At 41.0% G+C, this 26,317-nt stretch overlaps 1 protein-coding gene across 1 annotated transcript in view; it reads left to right on the forward strand.

Moving 5' to 3' along the window:
- Positions 1-26,317, forward strand: part of LOC110968691 (zinc finger protein 236-like) — a 63,338-nt gene that overhangs the window by 20,702 nt on the left and 16,319 nt on the right. The window contains exons 7-14 of the mRNA XM_051946005.1: positions 26-96; positions 2,544-2,655; positions 11,338-12,368; positions 13,353-13,375; positions 17,581-17,888; positions 23,243-23,346; positions 23,429-23,546; positions 24,932-25,656. Of these exons, the coding sequence (XP_051801965.1) occupies positions 26-96; positions 2,544-2,655; positions 11,338-12,368; positions 13,353-13,375; positions 17,581-17,888; positions 23,243-23,346; positions 23,429-23,546; positions 24,932-25,656 (2,492 nt within the window). The remainder of the gene's footprint in view (positions 1-25; positions 97-2,543; positions 2,656-11,337; positions 12,369-13,352; positions 13,376-17,580; positions 17,889-23,242; positions 23,347-23,428; positions 23,547-24,931; positions 25,657-26,317) is intronic.

Raw genomic sequence — 26,317 nt, forward strand, 5'->3', positions numbered from 1 at the left:
CTCAGTGTGTTGTGTTGTTTTTCAGGACCAGGCGATCATCAGCCTCTGGTTCCTCCACTTCCTGCTGCTGACAAACCCCTCCTTCACCTGTCAAAGGTAAACACTAACCAGGACTACCACCTGAACAGTTGGTCTCTCTGGGCTCTGGAAGCCACTGAGCACGTACAAAATGTTAACCTTGTAGAACTGCTGAATTTAAGCGTGAACTTTAGTGGTAAAGAGTGTCATCAGTTAGACCAAGCTCGGATCAGTCTGGTGTGAAAACCTCCAAGAATTAAAGTTAGAATCCTTCAGGACTGCAGAAACATGGAGGACTTTGTCGACCAAATTAAGACATTTTATACTTGGCAGCTCAAAGCCCAAAAGTTTGGACATGGAAGTCCTCGTCTGCATGGGCAGCATGTAGGTATTTAATCACAGTCACCAGAGAAAACCCTGTAGAATCATCAGAGATAGAAATCCCTCATCTGTCTGTGAAATCATAAAAGTTCACCTACAAGATCTGTGCAGGTCTGAGGAGAGATTGTTTTTAGGTGGTGGGAAGAGGTTGGGGAACATCTGTCTATAGATTGTGTTAACCTTTTATATCTCTACATCTTCTTAACCAAGAGAACCAATGAGCAGCAGTCAGTCAGGCTGCTAGAGCAGCTGGATGCACTGAATCTATTAACTCCAGCAGCTCAGAATGTTGATATCAAAGCTTAGTCATGTTGAGTACAGGTGTCAGGTTGTGTGTTGGTCAGTGGTAGGTAGTTATGCTGACCAACAGGTGTTCTAAGGTGGACAAAAATGCAGATTTAAACTCCTGTTATGTCAGGTTTAGTGACAGACAGCCTGGAGGATGTTTAGTCTGACGGAGTGGAGACCAGTCATGTTCACTCGTTCTTATGAGCTGTAATCAGAGGTTCTTCAACAGTAAGTTGGACATAACTGAAGGAAATACTCCAACTGAGTTTTAAGGAGTTTGATGTAAAACAGGAAGTTCAGCTGTTGTGTTTTTGGAAATGTGTCGATTGGTATAAAGCTGCTGAAATACTGATCTTTGTTCGAAATTTGCTCGACTTTTGCTTTTAAATCACCACTAAGTAGCTTTATCACACAAAGAAATCCCATCTCATGTCAAGGAATGACCCAATGTTTGAAGACTCTTTCAAGTTCTGCCCAGATGTGACCACATTTACAGGCAGAAATCAGTGATAGAGCGTTCCATCCTGGTATTAGAAGTTCTATGTTTGGTTTCTGGTATGGAGACGGAGCGAGAGAGAGTTTGGTGATGATCATCTTCTCATGTTCAGACTTTTGGACTTCAACCAAACTTTATTTCTGACTTCTTTCTGAGTCCTGTACTGCAAATAATAATATGATTTGAAAATGCTGTAGACACTTGGTGTACGGAAAGGTCTGAGTTAAACAGTTTTGTAATTCTTATTTGATGTGAAACTATAGAAAATAAGAAAGTAGTTTATGTTCCTCATGGCCTCTCCATTTGTCAGCGTCTAGATGAGAATTTTTTAAATACTAATTTGTTTTTATTTGAAGCATGTTTTACATGAAAGATCCGAAAACTGCCAATGAAAGAATAAAAGTGGAATATAAAATAAAGTGTGATGCTAAGCTAAAAGCAGCCAGTTCTGGTGGAAAACATTTTGAAATCCTTCCTGCAGCTTTCTACAATTCTACAATTCTACAGTTTCATTTAGCAGAAGCTTTTGTCCAAAGCGACGTACAACACAAGCAAGAATTCAGACATCAGGAAAAACCTGTAGTAAGTGCAAAAGTGCTTCAAGTCCGATTGGTCAAAGATGTTGCCATCAAGTTGCAGAAGAAGTGCCAACCCCCCCCCCCCTTTTTTTTGTTTTTTTTAACTTTGTCAGCGCTAAATAAGTGCTGGGTTTTGGACCACCTGACTTATTCTACCCCTAAGGTGGAGTCAGATTAAGTGCCCAGGTGTTCTCTGAACAACTGAGTCTTCAAGCTTTCCTCACAGTCTTCCTGAACCCTCCTGTCGTCCTGCGGGTCAAATTGACCCGTTTTAAAGTTTGAAAATGTGGAGAAAAAATGTATATATTTTCACAGTGAAACTTCTGATGTCCACATTTTCAACATTACTGGGAAATTTTTTGAACATTTTTTGATGGGGAAAAAAAGAAATGTTAAAAAAAAGTTTCTTTTTGGTTGATTTTTATGTGAATGTTCTTCAAGAAAATAAAAGTTTTACTGATATAACTGTAATCACTTCTTAGGATTTTCAGGAAGATTTTTACTCATTTATAGGGATATTTTTTCTATAAAACTTCTAGCACATGACATTGGAATTTTCTTCCTGAAGGCTTTGCAAATTTTCTGAAATTTGGGGAGTTTTTTTGCTAAGTTTTTGGATTTTTTCAGACACAGAAACAATATTTTTTGGTGTCTGTAAATGAAGACAACAGGAGGGTTCATCAACACGTTGTGGAGGAGCTAACAAAGCTGCCCTGTTTGATCATGATCTTGGTCAGATGTGTCCCGTCATGTCTGAGCTGCTTTCCACTTTGACCCGGCAGGATGAGGTGAAGGTTTTTCCACTGGTAAAGCAGGAGAAAGAGGAGAGAGATGATTGCAACCTGGACCTGAAGGTGGAGGTGAACATCAGGGCAGAGTGTGGCCTCTCCACCGGTGAGTGTAGCTCTCTGAACACTTCATTCACTGTAGACTACAACAAAATTCAAACATGATGGATGGATGGGATATGGAGATAAATGGGAGGATACGTTCTAAAAGGTTAGCAACGTGTTTCTCTTCAATAAGCTCTCAAAAATTCATTTATTTTATGAGTTTAGACAATGTAAGACTAAACGAGGTAACTGAACCTGAGAGAATGAGTTTCTTATCCTTTATATCCTGAGTTGAATCAACAACCATAGACAGGTCTCCATTGCAGATACAATCAGCTGAAAGTGAGCTGGCTGACCGTCATTAGTTAAATTTGTGCTCTTCATGCAATGAGGAACCAGAGGTCAGATTCTTGCACTATTTTTGGATATTCTAATGAAAGAAAACCTGTATTTTTAATCCTGTATCCCTAAACCATGTTTGGCTATTAGAACAAACAAACAAAACGGTTTCGGACACCTTTAAAATTTTACACAATCTCAAATATTATCATGACATATTTGTGTGAAAATCATTTTTTGTTTCTAAAGGTGTGGCTGCATCAGACAGACACAAACAAATGCAAATTATATTTTTTGCTTATTATTTACTAGAAAAACTAACAAATTCTTGACAGTTTCAATCCGTCAGTTCTCACCATTGCTGTTATCAAAGTCAACAAATAACAGAGAACGTGTTCAAAACTGAACAGTAAATAAGTAAAGCATCCCGTCATCAGATTAGTGTTTGGTAGTCCTATGAGCAGCAGTAGAGCTCTGATCCTGGATGTTCTCCACCAGCCTTTCACTCTGTTCAGGGATCATCTGGTCCAATTCTTCTTCAGTTACTGCTTTAATTCCTCTAAATTCTTTGGTTTGCTTTGAAACAGACCTTTTGATAATCCACCACAGGTTTTCAATCATGTCTGGGTTTGAGCTGGACACTCTAAAGGCTCTTTTCCACATTCAGCTAGACTCCACTAGACTCGGTTTAGGTGGTTTTCCATTCCAGCTGAGCACCGCCTCATCATGAGTGGAGTCTTAAAACACTCTCCGTCCTCCAACATGGTCTCCAATAATCCAGTGGTGGAGTCGAGGTCACTCTTCCTCCCGTTGATCACTGGTCGGTGCCGTAAATGGCGTCTATTTGGATAAACCACTTCCACCACCTCTGGTTTGATTCACTCCGGCCGATAGTCACTTTGAAGCTTCTTCATCTTCTCCAGAAACTGCTTCATCAGGATTCTCACCAGGATTTTTTTACAGCCTAACGGCAGGTCCTCCCGCACGCGAGCCAGATGCACATGCGCAATAGCCTTCATTAGCGGCCGGCCCAGATGTCAGCCAATGAGCGTCACGCAGATTGGAAGCGACGCTTCATTTTAGACGGGAACGGGTCAATCGACAGGAAAGTACGGCTGAGGTGGGGAGACATAAATTAACCTAGATAGGCACCCAGTCGATAAAAACAAACGCACATGGCGTTATCTGTCAAAATAAGAGCGCAGCGGCCCTAATCACAGTGTTGTGAGATGTCTGGTTGTCAAGTGTAGCTCAGGCAGCTTGGTGTGTGAATGTGAGTGAGTGTGTGCGCGTGGCCGAGGCGCACTGCTGGGTGTACGAGTCGAGTGAGCAGGTAGACGCCCGGTGTGTGTATGAGAGACGCAGCTGAGAGACGACTGAGACGGTGACCAGGGCAGGTAGTGAGCAATGGCATGTGGGTCATTCCAGGTGAAATGACCAGATATTCCTTGGGGGTGTGTAATGTCCTTTTTGTGTCAGCTCTAGTTTAGAGCCATACCTGTAGATATCATGACATGTTGACACCCATTTGCAATGCATACATGTAAGTTATAACTTAGGTATACCTAAGTTATACCATTACACTTTTTGAAGGTAGTCACCTTTAACAACTAACATTTCAAAAAGAACAAAACATACATAATACCACCATTGGAATGACTACTAATACTTGTATCCCAATTTAAAGTACTGAAAAGCAAAAAGCGATTTTGACATTACCCATGCCATTTGGAGTAAGAATATCTCAGTAACTACAAATATAACCCTGCTGCTTTTTTGTACAGTGATAGAAGACAGATGGAACTGTCTTGTAGAAAAATTTGGGGGCTCTGGTACCTGTCCCACACTGAGATTTTTGCCACCAAAAATAGCCAATTAAAAATCTCGTCCAACTTTGGGAGCTCATATTTTCCAAACTGAGGTACCTAGAAAGCTCCAGTTTGCTAAGTTATCACACAAGTTTGTGTAGAATGGAACCCAGGGGTGTTAGAACACTTCTGTGCAGTATTTCTAGTACTTTCAAGGTCCCAAACTCCACTCGTGAGTAGGTGTCTCTTAATTTTTATCATTTTTATCAAGCCCCCATGGCCTGCAGAGTGTAGGGAAACACCTGGGGATGTTTGTGGGGCACCAGCTACATGCAGAGGCCTTGTTTACCAACTCACAGCTCTCTGGTATGTCTAGAGGCTGAGAAATAACCACTTAAAGATGCAAAAAAGCTGGCGAAGCTTTTTATAGTCCAAATTCTGAACATTTCAGACCCCCACAACTCAGAAACTATTTGAGCTACAGGCCTACAATTTTGCATAGAAAGTACTTTTGTGACTATCTAATGGCATGCAAATTTAGGAATAATTTGAAAATGGTGCAGCAACCACCATCTGGTGAAACCACACGGAATGACCCATGTGGCTGATAACAGTGCAGTTAGTTAATAAAGAGCCCCTCTCTTCGGCAAAACGGCCTCTGTCTTTTGGGTGTTTGGGTCTGGAGAAGACGGTTCTCCCCTGTGTTTCCCGACCACGGTCAGGAAGCAGACAGCAGGAATGGTTAACAACAGCGTAATCTTTTAAACTGACAGCGTAACGACCGGTTACGCTGTCGTAACGGGCCGTTACGCTGAAATACGCTGGCGAGAACCCTGTTCATTGTCCTGCTGTATCTGTGGACGGCCGTCTGCTCAGAGACCTCTTGATGAATTTTCTCCATCCAGCTCCCTCTGGATTCTTTGGTCCACCACCAAAGACAGAAAAGTCTCTTCATTCATCCACAGGTCTGGTGTGTCATCACTCCCTGTCCAATCAGAGGCCTGCACTCTGTAGACGTCACATTATCGGCTCCAATCAGCTCTCTGGGAACCCCGGCCCAGTAAGAACTAAAACAGTAGCTGGTACCAGGAACTACGTCTTGATGGAAGACCTCACAAACCCAGTAGAGTAGCTGCTGGTGGAAAAGAACCATAAGACCTGGATGAGTTCTGCTGGTCCTGGATGAGTTCTACTGGTCCTGGATGAGTTCAAGGAGAATTATCTGGTGGAACATCCAGTTTGACCTCGACAGAACAGAGCAGAAGGGAGCATGTGGGTTTGGAGAATGGAACAATACCTGGCAGAGTTCAGTGAGATGACCACCACCAGCAGCACTCATGCATCCTCAGACCATGATACTGCCTCCACCGTGCTTGACATATGGAATGACGATGTTCTTCTGCCAGTCATTGGCTCAGACATCCTTCTGTCGTAGACTTAGTTCCCTATCTGTTTTTTCCTCTACCTGTCTGAGGTGTGGACTCATCTAGTTTCTCTCTTCAGGTTCAGATATTCTGCTGGAATATTTCTGTCTTAGACTGTAGTATTTGGGTTTCTTGCCTGTTTCATGCTGTCCCTGTTGTACGTCTCTGACTTGGTTTCAGGTTTTCTACCAGTAGTATTTGTTCTGGTCTCAGCCGAGGACAGTGGAGCATCTGAGGTTAAACCAAGAGGTTCCTGCAGTCTGCAGGTTTTCTTGATGTCCACCTGCATCATTTGTAGTGTGTTAATGGTAAAGTGCAAGGCAGTGTGTCTGTGTAGATGCAGGTGAACTGACTGCTGTGTTGAGCTGCTGGTGGAACTGTTGTTGTCGTTAGGTCTGAAATGATTCCTCCTGTTATTCCAGTAATTCCATTACTAAAATTCCTGGAGGCCAAATTCTCTGAATGGAGGCTTCGTTTAATCCTCTTTCCACTAGACCCCCGATCACTGACTGACTCCGTCCAATACAGACCCATACCTATAATCAGTAAAATATGAGGCGATTTTAAATTTGACGAGACGCTTCTGTTTCAACCGGAGCAGCTTTTCTAGTGTTTACGGCGTTTATCAGATCAGAGACTGAACTATGAAAGAAGTTTAACACAGTCTGACTTTATTTATGAGTCGACAACAACTAAACCCTCAGCAGAGTCAACAGGTATGAAGGTGCTTTTCTACTTTCTTTAACTCAGACTTTCTGCTTCAAACTCGTCACACAAACAGGAGGTTTAACGATCGTTTGACTCGTTTTCTACACAAAATGAACCGATCCTTCTCAGCTGCTTCAGTCAACAGGTTGTTTTAATATAAAACAAGAAATATAAAAAATTCTGACGATAAAAAAAGCTGCTACTGCAAATGATGTCAGACAGGAATGCTGGTAGAAAACTGATAAATGTGTGTTCATGTATTTATTTTACCACAGCTGCACAATAAAACTACCAGACTTCATATATTAAACATGGTGTTGTATTGAAGGTCATGTAGGTCTGACACTGACTCAGCATGAAGGAAATCACTTTAATTAGAGCAAATCAAAGTGAAACTGATGTTACTGATTGAATATTCTCTGTAATCAATACTAATAAACTGATCAGTTTTCTTATTTATGTTCTGTCAGCTGCAGTTTAAACCACAGACCAAACATAAAACAGATTTATGGGATTTTACATGATTGGCTCCCATGGCTTTAGTTTTAGTTTTACACCTGTACTACACTATACATGTACTATACACCTGTACTACACTATACATGTACTATACACCTGTACTACACTATACATGTACTATACACCTGTACTACACTATACATGTACTATACACCTGTACTACACTATACATGTACTATACACCTGTACTACAGTATACATGTACTATACACCTGTACTACAGTATACATGTACTATACACCTGTACTACACTATACATGTACTATACACCTGTACTACACTATACATGTACTATACACCTGTACTACAGTATACATGTACTATACACCTGTACTACACTATACATGTACTATACACCTGTACTACACTATACATGTACTATACACCTGTACTACAGTATACATGTACTATACACCTGTACTACAGTATACATGTACTATACACCTGTACTACAGTATATATGTACTATACACCTGTACTACACTATACATGTACTATACACCTGTACTACAGTATATATGTACTATACACCTGTACTACACTATACATGTACTACACACCTGTACTATACTATACATGTACTACACACCTGTACTATACATGTACTATACACCTGTACTACACTATACATGTACTATACACCTGTACTACAGTATACATGTACTATACACCTGTACTACACTATACATGTACTATACACCTGTACTACACTATACATGTACTATACACCTGTACTATACTATACATGTACTACACACCTGTACTATACTATACATGTACTACACACCTGTACTATACTATACATGTACTATACACCTGTACTACACTATACATGTACTATACACCTGTACTATACTATACATGTACTACACACCTGTACTACACTATACATGTACTATACACCTGTACTATACTATACATGTACTATACACCTGTACTACACTATACATGTACTATACACCTGTACTATACTATACATGTACTACACACCTGTACTATACTATACATGTACTATACACCTGTACTACACTATACATGTACTATACACCTGTACTATACTATACATGTACTACACACCTGTACTACACTATACATGTACTATACACCTGTACTATACTATACATGTACTATACACCTGTACTACACTATACATGTACTATACACCTGTACTATACTATACATGTACTACACACCTGTACTATACATGTACTATACACCTGTACTATACTATACATGTACTATACACCTGTACTACACTATACATGTACTATACACCTGTACTATACTATACATGTACTACACACCTGTACTATACATGTACTATACACCTGTACTACACTATACATGTACTATACACCTGTACTATACTATACATGTACTACACACCTGTACTATACATGTACTATACACCTGTACTACACTATACATGTACTATACACCTGTACTATACTATACATGTACTACACACCTGTACTATACATGTACTATACACCTGTACTACAGTATATATGTACTATACACCTGTACTATACTATACATGTACTATACACCTGTACTACACTATACATGTACTATACACCTGTACTATACTATACATGTACTATACACCTGTACTACACTATACATGTACTATACACCTGTACTATACTATACATGTACTACACACCTGTACTATACATGTACTATACACCTGTACTACACTATACATGTACTATACACCTGTACTATACTATACATGTACTACACACCTGTACTATACATGTACTATACACCTGTACTATACTATACATGTACTATACACCTGTACTACACTATACATGTACTATACACCTGTACTATACTATACATGTACTACACACCTGTACTATACATGTACTATACACCTGTACTACACTATACATGTACTATACACCTGTACTATACTATACATGTACTATACACCTGTACTACACTATACATGTACTATACACCTGTACTACACTATACATGTACTATACACCTGTACTATACTATACATGTACTATACACCTGTACTATACTATACATGTACTACACACCTGTACTATACTATACATGTACTATACACCTGTACTATACTATACATGTACTACACACCTGTACTATACATGTACTATACACCTGTACTACACTATACATGTACTATACACCTGTACTATACTATACATGTACTACACACCTGTACTATACATGTACTATACACCTGTACTACACTATACATGTACTATACACCTGTACTATACTATACATGTACTATACACCTGTACTACACTATACATGTACTATACACCTGTACTATACTATACATGTACTATACACCTGTACTATACTATACATGTACTACACACCTGTACTATACATGTACTATACACCTGTACTACACTATACATGTACTATACACCTGTACTATACTATACATGTACTACACACCTGTACTATACATGTACTATACACCTGTACTACACTATACATGTACTATACACCTGTACTATACTATACATGTACTACACACCTGTACTATACATGTACTATACACCTGTACTACACTATACATGTACTATACACCTGTACTACACTATACATGTACTATACACCTGTACTACACTATACATGTACTATACACCTGTACTATACTATACATGTACTACACACCTGTACTATACATGTACTATACACCTGTACTACACTATACATGTACTATACACCTGTACTACACTATACATGTACTATACACCTGTACTACACTATACATGTACTATACACCTGTACTACACTATACATGTACTATACACCTGTACTACACTATACATGTACTATACACCTGTACTACACTATACATGTACTATACACCTGTACTATACTATACATGTACTATACACCTGTACTACAGTATATATGTACTATACACCTGTACTACACTATACATGTACTATACACCTGTACTACACTATACATGTACTATACACCTGTACTACACTATACATGTACTACACACCTGTACTATACATGTACTATACACCTGTACTATACTATACATGTACTATACACCTGTACTACACTATACATGTACTATACACCTGTACTATACTATACATGTACTACACACCTGTACTACACTATACATGTACTATACACCTGTACTACACTATACATGTACTATACACCTGTACTACACTATACATGTACTATACACCTGTACTACACTATACATGTACTATACACCTGTACTATACTATACATGTACTATACACCTGTACTACACTATACATGTACTATACACCTGTACTACACTATACATGTACTATACACCTGTACTATACTATACATGTACTATACACCTGTACTACACTATACATGTACTATACACCTGTACTACAGTATACATGTACTATACACCTGTACTACACTATACATGTACTATACACCTGTACTACACTATACATGTACTATACACCTGTACTACACTATACATGTACTATACACCTGTACTACACTATACATGTACTACACTATACATGTACTATACACCTGTACTACAGTATATATGTACATCATAGATGTCCGTCCGTGTTCCTCCAGGATGGTTAATCTGTTGCACAGCACGCTCACTCCTCTTTTGATGCTGCAACAGCACAGAATCCGATTAGTCTATTAATCACCAAAATACTCGATAGAATATTTGACTACTAATATAATGGATTTCTGCAGGCCTAGTTGTCTCCCCTATGTACAAATCTGAGCATTACTTGCTGCATTTAAACCGTATCTCGGGTCTGATTTTCTGCATTTCTAGTATTTGATTGATTTCTCATATCTGATATCTGTCAGATCTGTCTTTTTATAAACCAGAAGTTAAACAGAACAGCCATAATGTTTCTGAGTGAATTTTTTCCTCTATTTTTCCTGATTTTCTCTGTTTACCTTTAGCTCTGGAGCCCACTGAGGAACCTCCCCACACCGACATCGTTCTGGACACCAGCTTCGTGTCTACCCCCTCCCAGCCGTCCTCCCCCCCCACTGAGGCCACCATGGACCTGACCTGCAGGCCTCGAGCCAAACGTAAAGCCACCAAGCCTCTGGGCAGCACTCTGACAGTCAGCAGCGGGGTCCCTCCAGTCCCTGAAGCTGCTGGCAGAGACCTGACAGGGAGCCTAAAGAACGGTGCTGTGAAGCCAGAGGTCCAGACAGATGATGCTACAGACGATGAAGCTCATCCCTCTCAGCTGTCGGCTCCTGTAGCTTCGGACGAGCCGAGCCCTGAGCGGCTCAACAGCCTGGGCCTGGACCTGGCCTGGATGCAGGAGCGGGTCAGCCATCTTGGAGCAGCGTATGCCGTAGCACAGCTGGGTTTGGGCAACTCAGAAACTGGACACCCTTCAGCCTCGTTCACCTCACAGGGAGGAGAAGGTCTTGACGGCCCCCCGACCATGCTCTTCACTGGGGGCACTCATGAAATGGCTGCCTTCGCCGCCTCCTTTGACATGGCTGCTGCTGCTGCCGCCGCCGCCGTTGTAGCTGCACCTCCTCCACCTCCTCCTGCACCGCCTCCCCCTGCAGCTCCTTCTGCCACCACAGCAAGCCAGCGGCGGCCTTACCGGAGCAGTGCTCCGGCTGCTAAAGAGCCCGTGGTGTGCACGGTGTGTGGCCGGGTATTCCCCAGTGGAGCTGCTCTGGAGCTGCACCAGCGAGTTCACACAGGGGAGAGACCGTACACCTGCCCCCACTGTGGGAAAGGCTTCGCCCAGCCCAACAACCTGCGGGTCCACCTCCTCATCCACACCGGGGAGAGGCGCTACCGATGCACGCTGTGTGGGAAGAGCTTCATCTCATCCAGCCATCTGAAGAGGCATCGCACCGTTCACACCCAGGAGAAACCCTACAGCTGCTCACGCTGTGGACAGTCCTTCAGCCAGATGTGTAGCGTCCGCAGACACCGGCAGCAGTCTCAGTGCGGCCTGTAGAAAGACCACTAGCCCTCACAGGTCGGACTCTGAAAGGCTGAATCGTGCATCTTATATTAATGTGAACAAAGACTAGGAGGCTGTATCCTGTCAGTCACGATGTGTAGATTTGATGTTTGTCTTAGATTATAACTGTAACTGGTGAATTTTGTTTAAGGTGTATTTCTCCTAAAGCCTTCTCACCCTCTTCTTATTGTAGTTTCATACAGAGAGGGTCATATAAGGAAGTGTAAGAGTGCCTGAGACAGAGATAGCACTTCATCCATTAGCCCGTAAATGGTCTCGTTTGTGATCAACTATCTGGTTCCTGTGGCTCGGGCTGATTATGGACAGGAGGGTCTTGGCTTGTTTTGAATGGTCATTGTGGTCCACCAGTGTTCCACCCAGTCAGACAGGATGAACAACAGCCATAACTTGATCACCTCTACCAAGATATCAAATTAAAACTGTTCTTCACTCAATTTCCCATTTCAACACATTTTCTCACTAAGAGGCAGTTAAAGGGTATTCAATATAGGCTCTATCTACCTACACAAATATACTATGAACTGTGCTTATCTTTGACCTGTTAAACTCTATTCTTGCTTTTAGTTTCTAGTGTTTCAGTAATGAGCTGAATCCATCAGTCATTAAAAGAAATCTCTTTCTGCCCTTTCTGCTCTGTTTTCTACACACTTTGGGCTCTATTGTTAGTACAGGACCAATGGGATTGCAGGATTTAGATTGGCACTAGCACTTTAAGAATTTGCTTGAATGAAAAGTGCATTACAGATCAAATGTATTATTGTTATAATTAATTAGTAAATCAGCCACACACCGTTAAGTGCTACCATGAGAAGGTAGTTATCGGTAGTTATCACAGCTCAGACAAACTCAAACAGCTCCATGTCCTGTATTTCATGTAGTTGATTTTGTTAGCATCGATGCTAGCTGTCAGTTAAACACTTTACAGCACCTTTAAACTGGTCTGGCTGCCCTCAGAGCACCTACAGTACACAACAGAAGTGAGTACACCCCTGGGTAATACCACCTAGTCATCCCCAATGATTCAAAGACTATATGCAGGAATTAAATTACTTCCCAGATCGACAGTCGGATATTTGTTGTTAAGTAAATTAAAAACTTGTGGTTTCATAATGTATTTAAAAATACGGGCCCTCCAGTAGTAATAACTGCAACAAGTCAGTACACCCCTCATTGCTGAGATTCATATCGTTGGATAGAGCTGTTCATCAAACACTTTTTTCAGCCACTCTTTGAGAGGTTGTGTTGCTCTAAACATCTCTGTAAAACCCCAAAGTGTTGGATTAGATTGAAGCAGAACAACAAACTTGCCCAGATAATAGTTTGCACCTTTTCTTCTTCCTTAGAAACTCTGGTCTGGTTGTGGAGTTGTGCTCTGCATCACTACGATGTTGGAATATTCTTCCTGGAAACTGGGAATCATCTTGTAGGGCAGTATTTTGGGATGTTTGTCGTCATGCGGCACCATATCATTACTCTTCATGCTTCACTGTCGGGACTATGCGTTCACTGCGGTCAGCCTGGAGAAGTTGATTAGAGAAATCCTGAACACCATCTAAACAGAACAAATGTTCTCCAGTAGTCTTCAGGCTTTAATTCATATTTAACAAAGTTTCATCTCGCTAGTCTGTGCCAAACAGCAAGCGTCTTTCTTTATTGAGATAAATGTAGTGCAGAGTAGTTCACACTGACCTGTCACAGAAACTCTAAATTCCATCGATAACTAGTCTGGAGAGTTTAAAACAGCTACCTGTCCATGGATCAAAGCTGAACTGTGCATGCAGTGGACTGTCCATGGCATCTTTAAAGCAGGATTAATGATCTGATTTATACTACTTTTACCTCTTTGTCCTCTGATACTCGCTGGAAGTGTTTCCCACTGATTGGTCGCCTAGCTTTCCATCGTTCAGAAGTCTCACTGTCAGATTATTTCATTTATCTAAAACATTTATCTACCAGTGATCATTTTCACAACTAATTTGTAATTCTGCTTTAAAAATGATAGATTTCTTGAACTAGTCTGTCAGTGATCAGGGTGGATTCACGTTTGTTGCGTTGAGTTTCTACTTTGGTGCCTGTATTTCCAACATAGCCTGTCCAAAGAACTAGTTTTTGATTGATTATAAGAGCAATAAATTAATTAAATACAATCAAATAAAATAAACAGAACCATGAACATCTTTAGTAACATCAGGGAGTGACCATTACATTCTCTTTAAGTTTTTTAGACTCACAATTAAATTGGGCTTTTTAATTTTTATAAACACAGTCCATTTTTCCCAACACGCTACAAACTGGTCTAGTTTTTGGTTTACAAACGCTGTCATCTCTTCCATTTCATAAATATCCAGTGTTTTATCCCTCCATGCTGACATGAATATCCTCCTATAGTCATTTCTCAGTTATAGATTTCTTTCTTTCAATCAACAAAACATGCAGTAGATGTTTGTCCTTTTTTTTTTCCAGTCCTGTGGTAAACATCCGAATGGAATTACTCGTAAATAAGTGTCAAAAATAATGTAAGATTTAAGAGGTAATGTCATTTTTATCCTCTCCACATTTAGATGATTTTACACATGGATGCACTCACATCTGTTGGATACTGAATAACCAGAATTTAATAAATACTAGAATAAAACTGGATCAAGTTACAGCGTGAAAACATTTTGCGATGTACCGATTGAGCATTTCTGTTTGAACTTCCAGTTTAATCATTTTCTCTGTTCTTTGCCCTCATGAGGTTGTTTTGAGCCACAGCAGGATGCCGTTTTATCAGAAGAATCTCTTAGCGAGAAAGATAGCACCATAGCAATTTGTTAAAAGCCGCTGGCAAAATCTGCAATCCCAACACTGTGTTCCATTCCATATTCCTCACATTCAGTGTCATCCATGAGTGGCCTTGTCTGAGAAGCTGGAGAGAGATTTTGTTGAGTAGATGTTGTCCCACAGCGCTGCACCTTCTGATGTTATGACTGTGTTTGTCAGGTTGACTGTCAGCAGTATTTACTTCTTACAAATAGAGGGGGAATATATTGTCCAGAAGGTTGAGGTTTGTTTCTGAAACTGGGCAGCGTTACAGTCTCTCTTCTTCACCAGTCTTCTTAATGTCAAACTTTCTTTGTTCTGAATTCAATATGTAATAAAGATGTGTAAAATGTAAAGTTCAGCATATATCAGAGTGTTTGTGTGTAAATGTTTGAATGTCAGTGGCACCAGCTGTAGGGTGAACAGCTACGATGGACATTTTGCCTTTTAGTATTCTTTTATGACATGTTCCAGTGTTCAAAGTATATCGGTGTCATTAAACATGTAAAAGTTTGCAATGAACTGTGCTGTGTGTGCTCATCTTTTCTGAGCTGTGGTCTGATAAATATTTGGACATTCAGACATTTTTTAGTGTTTCTTCTGTGTCCTCCACCATGATGGATGTGCTTAAAGTTCAGAGGTGGGCAAATGCTCACATTGGATGGCGTCTGGCACGTTGGAGAGGTGTTCTTGTAGTATCTGACCAGATGTGCTGTTAGACATGTGATTCTCATGACTTGAGACAAGTGAATTTGGTGTTGCTTTTGTCGTGGTTTCTCTCTGATGTCCGTGATGTGCAGGTGAAGGAGAAATGTCCGTGACACTGACTTGCTTAATAAGCTTATTATAAGGAAGAACAGCATCGATCAGACAGAGAGACTGTCTGGGAGGATCCGGCCAAATGAATCTCCCCGAACAGCAAACGGAGGTCACTTTTATATGTTTTAAACAAGTGGAACCATTGTCACAACATGTGATTTGTATCAGAAGACCAAAAAACAAGAGCCTCATTGATAAACCCTGTGGCGAAATCCATAGGCTAATTCCCTAGACACAGGAACTACTAATACAACACTGAGTTCTTTCAACAAGAAGATACACTCCATTCTGACATATAGCACATGCTCAGCAACACCAACATCACTCGTCTCAAGTCATGAGAATCACATTCTAACAGCACATCTGGTCAGATACTACATTCTCTTCACAGATGAATCCCGGTTTACACTGTTCAGGGCAGATGGCAGACAGCGTGTGTGGGTGAGTGGCTTTCTGATGTCAGTGTTGTGGATGGAGTGGTCCATGGTGGCGGTGGGGTTATGGTATGGGCAGGCGTCTGTTATGGACCAAGAACACAGGTGCATTTTATTGATGGCATTTTGAATACACAGAGATACCGTGATGAGATCTTGAGGCCCATTATTGTGCCATACATCCAAGAACATCAGCTCATGTTGCAGCAGGATAATGCACGGCCCCATGCTGCAAGGATCTGTACACAATTCTTGGAAACTGAAAACGTCCCAGTTCTTGCATGGCCAGCATACTCACCGGACATGTCACCCATTGAGCATGTTTGGATGCTCTGGATCGGCGAATACGACAGCGTGTATCAGTTCCTGCCAACATCCAGCAACTTCACACAGAGATTGAAGAGGAGTGGACCCCCCAATAAAAGAAAACTGCACCTGTCAGAGTGTCCTTTTATTGTGGGCAGTCTAAGGCACACCTGTGCACTAATCATGGTGTCTAATCAGCATCTTGATATGGAACACCTGTGAGGTGGGATGGATTATCTCAGCAAAGGAGAAGTGCTCACTATCACACATTTAGACAGATTTGTGAACACTATTTGAGAGAAATGGTGATATTGTGTATGTGGAAAAAGTTTTAGATCTTTGAGTTCACCTCATAAAAAATGGGAGCAAAAACAAAAGCGTTGCGTTTATATTTTTGTTGAGTGTATTGATCTATCTATCTATCTATCTATCTATCTATCTATCTATCTATCTATCTATCTATCTATCTATCTATCTGTATGAAAACGCACTACAATAACGAGGTCACACACTACGATCATGATAATTACTGGTTTTACAGATGAATCTTTAAATACAAAAAACTGTACATAGAGGAGGGAAACTATTGATGAACAAAGACAATAAACTCATGATGACACTTTCCGGTGAGCTTTCCATAACCGGATGTGACGTGTTATGTTTGCGGTAGGCGGCGGTGGACGGTGTAGAAGCTAGCTTTACCTTCTTAGCGGTAGTAACGGTTTATACATTCAGCTTCTGACCCCGTCGTGTTTCTAAAATGCTGTGACTGTACTTTTACTACGCATTAATCCTGTAAAAGTTGAGCTGCATCTCTAAAGGACGGAGCGGGCAGACACCATGTCCAGCCGGCTGGCCTTTCAGACCCAGCTGGCCTCCATCATGGAGGTCCTGGCTAACGCGGCGGTGGCGGAGATCTGTAAGCTAGTGGACGACGACTACGCGGTGGTGAGTCTGCAGATGTCTCAGTGCCAGAGGGAGAACAAGGCGCTGAAGAGGAAGCTGCATCTGCTGGAGCTGAAGATGGCCCGGGGGAACGCAGAGAGGAGGCTTCGGGAGAGCGCCATGAACAACAGCAGCAGACCGAGGGTTCAGATCAGCAGCAGCCTGCAGGAGTCCTCCAGCACCGGTAGGATGATAGAAAACAGCTCTGATGGTCTGATATAAACATATAGTAGGTCTGTAGGATTCCTCCAACACTGGTAGAATGATAGAAAACAGCTCTGATGGTCTGATATAAACATATAGTAGGTCTGTAGGATTCCTCCAACACTGGTAGAATGATAGAAAACAGCTCTGATGGTCTGATATAAACATATAGTAGGTCTGTAGGATTCCTCCAACACTGGTAGAATGATAGAAAACAGCTCTGATGGTCTGATATAAACATATAGTAGGTCTGTAGGATTCCTCCAACACTGGTAGAATGATAGAAAACAGCTCTGATGGTCTGATATAAACAGGGCTGTACGCTGAGCTTTTTCACTAGGAGCACAGGTGCTCCTAAATGAAAAAATTTAGGAGCACAGAAAAAAAATTAGGAGCACTATGAATTTACACTATGAATCACACAATTTTATTATCAATATTCACACAACAAGCCAAGCAGTAGCCTCAGTTCTTTAACACAGAGAACATCCCTGTCCCACATCTTTTTGTATTCGTCGTCCTGGCACACTTGGCTGAGTTCATCCAGTGGTCCACAGCAGGACTTGGATCAAAGTCCTCCAGCCATGGCCCCTCCAAGCTGATCCTCATGAGGTCTTCAGTGGTGGTCAAATAAATGGATGCAGTTCTAACAGTGACATTGCACAAACAAAGCTTCTCCCACAAAATAGATTATCATCCCTCACCAGTGTCAGATCAGCTTCATTGTCCTCAGGACTTTGTGAACTAATAAACCAATGTATTTTTACAGATGGACATCTATACTACATCCGTCACAAGGAAACACCAAAGCCCATGTTTAGAGAGTGTGTGTGTGTGTATTTTGTAAATAGTTTGCAAAGAATTATGTTTGATTTTGTTCTCATAAAAGGAGGTGTACATATGCATGTGTATTTTGTAATTAGTTTGTAAAGAATTATTGATTTTGTTCTCACAAAAGAAAACAAAACTTTCACCAGTATGGCTTCCTTTCATTTGGAGTGTGATTGGTCTACTGACTTCTTTCTTTTGTCATATTTTCCATTATCGCTCAGATGGCATTGTGTTACATTTTTCCAATTTCCAATCAAAAAACTCGGTGGAAGCCACCATGTACACAAGACCTTATACAGCAGCAGCAGAGGAGCAGATGGAGCTGAGAAAGTTTGGAGGTTGTGACTTCTTGCATCCCCAAAATAATAGTGGAGTCATATTTTGTTAAGTGGCCCAACAAAATCTGACTCCAGATTTTATTTCATCTCATACAATCTGCACAGTTAACTCAACCTGCATATTTCTGTTAAAGTCCTAGTTTTGAAATAGTCTCTCTGTTCTTAATCTGCCATACTGTGATCATTTAGCCCCTTATGTATTTTTCTGTTCTTACAGACTGTAATTTACTAGTTTTTAAAACAAACAAACAAAAAAAAACTTGTCATGATTTGGTGTTTTAGCTGTTGTAGCAAATAATTTCCCAGGTGTGGGATAAAGAATTTAAATTCTATTATATTGTTAACTGGCCCAATAAAAACAACAAAAATAACAAATGACTTTATACTTAAGAACTATACTTATATTAAAGACTTTATACATAAATACCAGACATATTTTGAGGCCATATCTTGCATTCTTAGGGGAGTCTGATTATAGGGGCAGAATGCACAGATTGTGTTAACTGATGACAATTTTAGTTCAGTTATTACTTTATGGTATTTACACTTTTTTACATGCTTAATTTAGTGTCATTTGCATTATTATAATTTAGACAGACACAGTATTTGGTTATTTCAAGTTAATGTGTTCATAAAAGCTAAAGACAGAAATAGGAGCCTGTCGCTTTAAGAAAGTGCGTCGGTCTGTGTGATGCTCGGTACTGTGGGGGGAGACCATAGATATATACATGTTTGTATAGATCTATGGGGGAGACGGCCTGAGAGTCAGAGGAGCTCACGGGTTTTCTGACCATGTCCTGTTGTAGCGCGCCGATGTGAAAGAAAGTTGTTGAAGAAGAAGGTGTAGGCTGTGACTTTTAGTTTGATCCACTTTGTGTGGATTTATTTTAGGAGCAAATGCGAATGACAGGGTTGACATCTGTACTCACACGCGTGCTTCCTTTTTATTTTTTCTACTCGCACCGATCTATTTTTAGGCGCATATGCGAGTGAAACGCTCGCACTGTACAGCCCTGTAAACATACAGCAGGTCTATGTGTGATCAGGGCTGTGAAACTCAGCCTAGTCCAGGTTCCACATTCAGCACAGTTTGATTTCAACCAGTAAAACCACAGCATAATAACCTATAAATAACCACAGCTCCAAATGGTTGCTTTGTTTTAGTGCAAAAATCTTTTTACAAAACATCATGAACAACTGAAATTTATGAAGAATAATAAATTCAGTTTCATCAACATTCATCCTCAGTTTATCATTTCCACATCACAACTTCCAGATCACAGAGTGTCTGCAAAGGAACACAACATTTAGTCATCTGGAGCTGAACCAGAGGATTTACTGGAGGATCACAACCACAGAAGAAGACAGAAAAGACAAAAAACAGCATAGACAAGACAAAATATTTTAAAAATGAGACACACAATGACAAAAGACCAAAGAACAATCTAGTATTTTACTTTGTGGTCAAGACAACTTGTCACGGTCTAGAAATGATTTTAAATGTGTAGTTTTTCTAAGAAGATGTTTCTAAGAGCTCTGAGTTATTTAACAGAAACATTGAGCTGAAAGCTTTAAGCGGCAACGTACCCCACGACTCACCAAACTGCAGAAGGAGAAGAGACTGGCTTTACAAAGAAGTCCAGAACTCTGACTCCTACAGAATAGAGAACTGGATCTTCTCTGATGAACGTCCTCACTTCTGATTTCTGAAACCACCGTGTCCATACAGATGATGGTGGAACAGTTCCATCTTCTGATGGTGGAATCCAGTGTCCATAGTCTGGTTTGGAGGTCTACGTCTGCTTCAGGTCTCTCAGAGCTGCTCATTGTTCCTCAAGGTTCCTCTGTTAATGCACAATAGTAGACCAGCAACATTCTAGAAAAGGTTCTACTTCCTGTTTAGGTCAGGAGGAAAACATCAGAGCCTGTGACTGAACGGAAAATGTTTGAGACGTTCAGAACTGGATAACACATTTTTCCTCACCACGGTATGCGTAGAGACACAGGTAAACTACAACACCTGTGCAGGTACTGAGCTGTAGAAACCTGGTCTGCAACTACAGAATAGTTCTGGTGAACAAAGACCCAGAGCAGTGTCAGCTGGGGCTGCAACTAACCATTATATACATATATGTACAAATATATATTAGTGCCGTCAGATGATTTAAAAAAAATCTGATTAATCAAAAGGTTGCTGTGGATTAATTTCAATATCATTCCTTTTTAATCTATATTGATTGTGTTTTATTTTGTATGAGCAAACAGACTCAAGGAAGAAGGGAATATATATGCACTTAATGTGTTTATTCAACACTTTTCAAAGTTCATGTTGACAAAAACTGTTTTTTCAAACAACATTTATCCTCCATAAATGTGGCCCTGTTGCTCTTTTTCAGCAGCTACAGAGACTAGTATTTGTGATAAAAAATTTTTTAAACATTTTAATGCAAAAGGCTGAAAAATAAATCCAGTACTACTTGTGATACTGTTAGAATAACTTGTAGCATTTAGTATTATCACACGCCACTTATGGCCTCTTTAAATCAGAGTTACAAGGGGAAACAGAGAGCCTTGCACTGTCCAAACTGCATGAGTTCTCTTACCACATAAGACTGGGCATTGTCCTGCACCAGAAGGAATCCAGGACCACTGCACCAATGTAGGGTCTGACAATGGGTCAAAGGATTTCATCCTGATACCTAAAGGCAGTCAGAATGCCATTGTCCAGCCTGTAGAGGTCTGTGTGTCCCTCCATGGATATGCCTCCCCACACCATCACTGACCCACCACCAAACCAGTCATGCTGAACAATGTTACAGGCAGCAGAACGTTCTCCACGGCTTCTCCAGACCCTTTCATGTCTGTCACATGTGCTCAGGGTGAACCTGCTCTCATCTGTGAAAAGCACAGGGCACCAGTGGTGGACCTGCAGATTCCTGTGTTCTATGGCAAATACCAGCCGAGCTCCACGGTGCCGGTCAGCGAGCACAGCGGGTACTAGAGGACGCTGGGCCCTCAGACCACTCTCATCTCTTTCTGATTGTTTGATCAGAGACATTCACACCAGTGGTCTGCTGGAGGTCATTTTGTAGAGCTATTGCAGTGCTCATCCTGGTCCTCCTTACACAAAGGAGCAGATAGCTGTCCTGCTGATGGGTTGAGGACCTTCTACAGTCCTGTCCAGCTCTCCCAGACTAACTGTCTGTCTCCTGGAATCTCCTCCATGCTCTTGAGAATGTGCTGGGAGACACAGCAAACCTTCTGGCAATGGCACGCATTGATGTTTCATCCTGGAGGAGTTGGACTGTCTGTAGAACCTCTGTAGGGTCCAGGTATCGCCTCATGATACCAGAAATGACTCTGACCCTAGCCAAATGCAAAACTAGTGAAAAACAGTCAGAAAATATTAGGAAGGAAAAAAACATCAGTGGCCTTCACCTGTAAACTCATTCCTGTTTTGGGGGTGTCTCATTGTTACCCCTCTAGTGCATCTGTTGTTAATTTTATGAACACCAAAGCAGCTGAAACTGACTAAAAAGCTCCTCAGTTACTTATTGACCAGATCAGTATCCCACATGTTTCACTGACCTGATGCTGTACTTAGATTAAAAAGTGTTCCTTTCATTTTTTTGAGCAGCGTATATATACTTTATTTACAAGCACCTTAAAAAATACTTCATTCCATATGTTGAGTAGATGTAATCAGTTACTTTAACCTCTAAATGCAGTTCATCCTGCCTCACTCCAACACAGACCAGTGTCTTCACTCAGACTTTGTCAGAAAATTAAAACTTGAGGCTTAATCTTCAAATTATTACTACCACTGTGTGCAAGTTGAAGTTTTTAAAGGCAAAAAAACATAAAAACTTTATTTCGGTCCGCCAGCATTGACAAAGTTCTGCAGGTGAAGTAGACAGGTAAAGCTCTACAACATGGTGAGTGACACATGAATCGTGCGCCACAGCAAATCGATAATGAAATTCATTGTCAACACTTTTAATAATCGTTTATTATTGATTTTATTGATTCGTTGTTGCAGCTCTAGCGTCAGCCTTAGTTTACTGTGGCGTAAAAATTGTAATATACTGATGAATATCCCTTAGCAACAACATGCTGACCTTTGTTTCCATGCTTCTTCTAAAGCAGCTGTTTTCTCTTTGTGCAGACGGTGTGTTTGAGCGACCAGTGGACGTGAGCCTGTGGTCTGGTAGAGCTGCTAGCAGGACCTCCACCAGTGAGATGGTCCTCTCTGAGAGCCTGCAGAGGAAGGTGAGACGCCACCAGAGCTCATGATGCTAGTGCTGGGCTGTACCTGTGCTGGACATCAGTGACACACCTGGTCTGTTGTTAGTCTCCAGGTGTGGAGCTGGTGGAGCCAGAGACGTTGGTGGTGAAGGAGGAGAAGATGGAGGCCAACATGTCACGGGTTGTAGAGGGACAGGAAGACGGAGCGCTGATAGGAGAGGACGGTGAGTACAGATTCTGTTCTCTGTTTTCTGTGGTAGCTTTGTTGTTCATTAGTGTTAGTGTAGAATGAACACTTAAAGCTCACGTGTTCTTATCTTCTCCATCTTCTTCTTCTAATGAGTGCTTTGATCATAAATAGGTAATTTACAGAACTAAAGATGGGCGGTTTTATTTTAAATGAGAGAGTCACAAAATGATCTCAGTTCTGTCGTTTTGTGTCTCGTTTGTTGTTTTCGGACTTATTTGTATTATTTTGTGTCTCTTTTTGTGTTTTGTTTTTGTCGTTTTGTGTCTTGTTTGTCGTTTTCTGACTTAATTTTATTATTTTGTGTCTCTTTTTGTGTTTTGTTTTTGTCATTTTTGTCGTTTTGTGTCTTGTTTGTCGTTTTCGGACTTAATTTTATTATTTTGTGTCTCTTTTTGTGTTTTGTTTTTGTCATTTTTGTCGTTTTGTGTCTTGTTTGTCGTTTTCGGACTTATTTTTATTATTTTGTGTCTCTTTTTTGTGTTTTGTTTTGTTGTTTCAGTCTTGTTTTTGTCGATTTGTGCCTCATTTTTGTCATTTTTTAACTTGTTTATGTTGCTTTCAGACTCATGTTTGTCATTTTCAGTCTCGTTTTTGTCGTTCTGTGTCTTTTGTTTTTTGGGCGAGTGTGTTTGCCTTATTCAGCACCAGATCATCTGATGATTCTTTGTCTGAATTTTCCTCAGAGGGAACTTGGAACCGTCGTGTCACAGGACGATCTGAGCCGTCTTCTCTTTAAAAAATATGACTAGACAGTTAATTTACTCCCAAAATGTGATATTTGGTTTCTCAAAAAATTCATTATAAGTTGCGCTCTAGTGTTTAAGCATACTATCAAGGAGATAGAGTTCTGAGAATTGATTCTAGGGGGATTATAAATGAAGTTTGATGTCAGTCTGTCCAACAGTTGCTGAGATATGTCCACCATCAGACACACCACCAGCTAGAAACCCACATCAGTTGTGGCAGTTGACCCTTCCAGTGTTTAGTGAAGCAAACTGAACAAACTGTGTGATTGAAAGCCCTAAAAGCACAGCTTCATACACAACTGAGAACTAAACACGATGGTCAACATGTCAGAAAACAGTTGTATGAGATGCTGAGAAGATGTTTCAGCTTTGTGAGATGAAGTGAGCTGGCTGTGAGCACTAAATAGCAGCCGTACATGGAGGACACACAGGCTGTGTTTGCTGGTAAAATGACTGCTGAAGAGGTTTAGACTCATGCTTTCATTCTGTCTTCAGATGCATTTTGGGATTTGATATTTTCCACCTTATGACACCTTATTTCTGGAAAAAATCTTGCTTTTATTAATAATTTCTGTTTTCTGTCTCTTCCTCCCTCCACATCGTCTCTCTGAAGGAGTGCTGGAGCTTCTCCCCCGTGGTGCCGCAGCTCAGAGGCCCCGACTGCAACACCAGAACTCCCAGTCCACCTCCAGTCAGCCCCAGGTCCAGAGCCAGGTCCAGAGCCAGAACAGCAGCAGCAGAGGAGTGGAGGTCAGTGGCTCCTCTCCTCTCCTTAAGTGTGAACTGAGTGGCTCTGTAGAGGGCAGACATTCTCTCCAGCCAGCAGTAAACCCACACCAGTATACCGATGGCGGCGGCATTGTGTTGTGTGACGGTGATAGAAGTAGTAACTCGTTGGTTGAGGGCTTTTTTGACAAGCCCTCGGGCGTTGAAGTGGAAACTCGGGCGTTGAAAGTGGATTTCCCGTCGTCCTCCTCTGTTAACGGCTGGACTCCTTACCGACCTGCTTTCCCGCTGCCTCAGCCCTTTAGCGACGCCAGCAAAGCGCCGCCTCGAGTCAGCAAGGAAAGACTGTTTGTCTGTAGCTACTGCGGTAAAACCTTCAACCGGCCGAAGAAGTTGGAGATCCACCAGCGCGTTCACACCGGGGAGAAACCTTTCAGCTGCTCTACATGCGGGAAGATGTTCTCAGAGGCCGGAAACCTCAGAAAACACCAGAGAGTTCACACGGGGGAGAAACCGTACAGCTGTGGCATGTGTGGCAGAGGTTTCGCCTGGATACGAAACCTGAAAACACACCAGCAAAAGAGCCACCCTGAAATTTATGCTGAAGAGAATGTTAATTAACCATCTTCCTCCAGCAGAGACTGAAGCTGGCAGCAGCTTGGCTCCACAGAATGGAAATGATCTGTGGATGGGACCTTCTTGGAGTGTTTTACGTTCTTACACAAATAGAATATGTTGATTTAATTTAGTTTGCAGAATCCTTTACATTTGACTGGCTCGCCTAAAAGAGGCCATAGTTTTATGTACATAACAGTTAGGGCTGTGCGAGGAAGATGAAATGTGGCCTTAAATGCAGCTTTTGTTTTTCCAGAAGGATGAAATCCAAACACAGGTACTACTATGATTCGTCTCCAACTTCAGCTTTTGGCACATATTCAGCATGTACCAGGAGTCAGATATGTGCGTATTCCACCTAAATTCACCGAATGCCCCACGTACAACCATCTCCTATTTGATAGATTTTGTAAAAAATGTTAAATCTTGATTTATGTGTACAATCTGGGGTTCTAGGTAGCATTATTTTTGAACTAAAAATCCTCAAAGAAGGATGAGATCAACGCGATTTTCACATTGTTTTCTTTGTACCAATGTTTGATCTGCCAGAACTGGAGACATAATGCAGCTGGAATCCTGATATTTTGCAGGTTTCTTGATGTGTACATATAGTCTTCAACGGTACAACCCTTTGGTAGAATAATACCAGTTACATGAT

The sequence above is a fragment of the Acanthochromis polyacanthus genome, chromosome 3, assembly GCF_021347895.1.
Source record: "Acanthochromis polyacanthus isolate Apoly-LR-REF ecotype Palm Island chromosome 3, KAUST_Apoly_ChrSc, whole genome shotgun sequence".
Classification (NCBI taxonomy): Eukaryota; Metazoa; Chordata; class Actinopteri; family Pomacentridae; genus Acanthochromis; species Acanthochromis polyacanthus.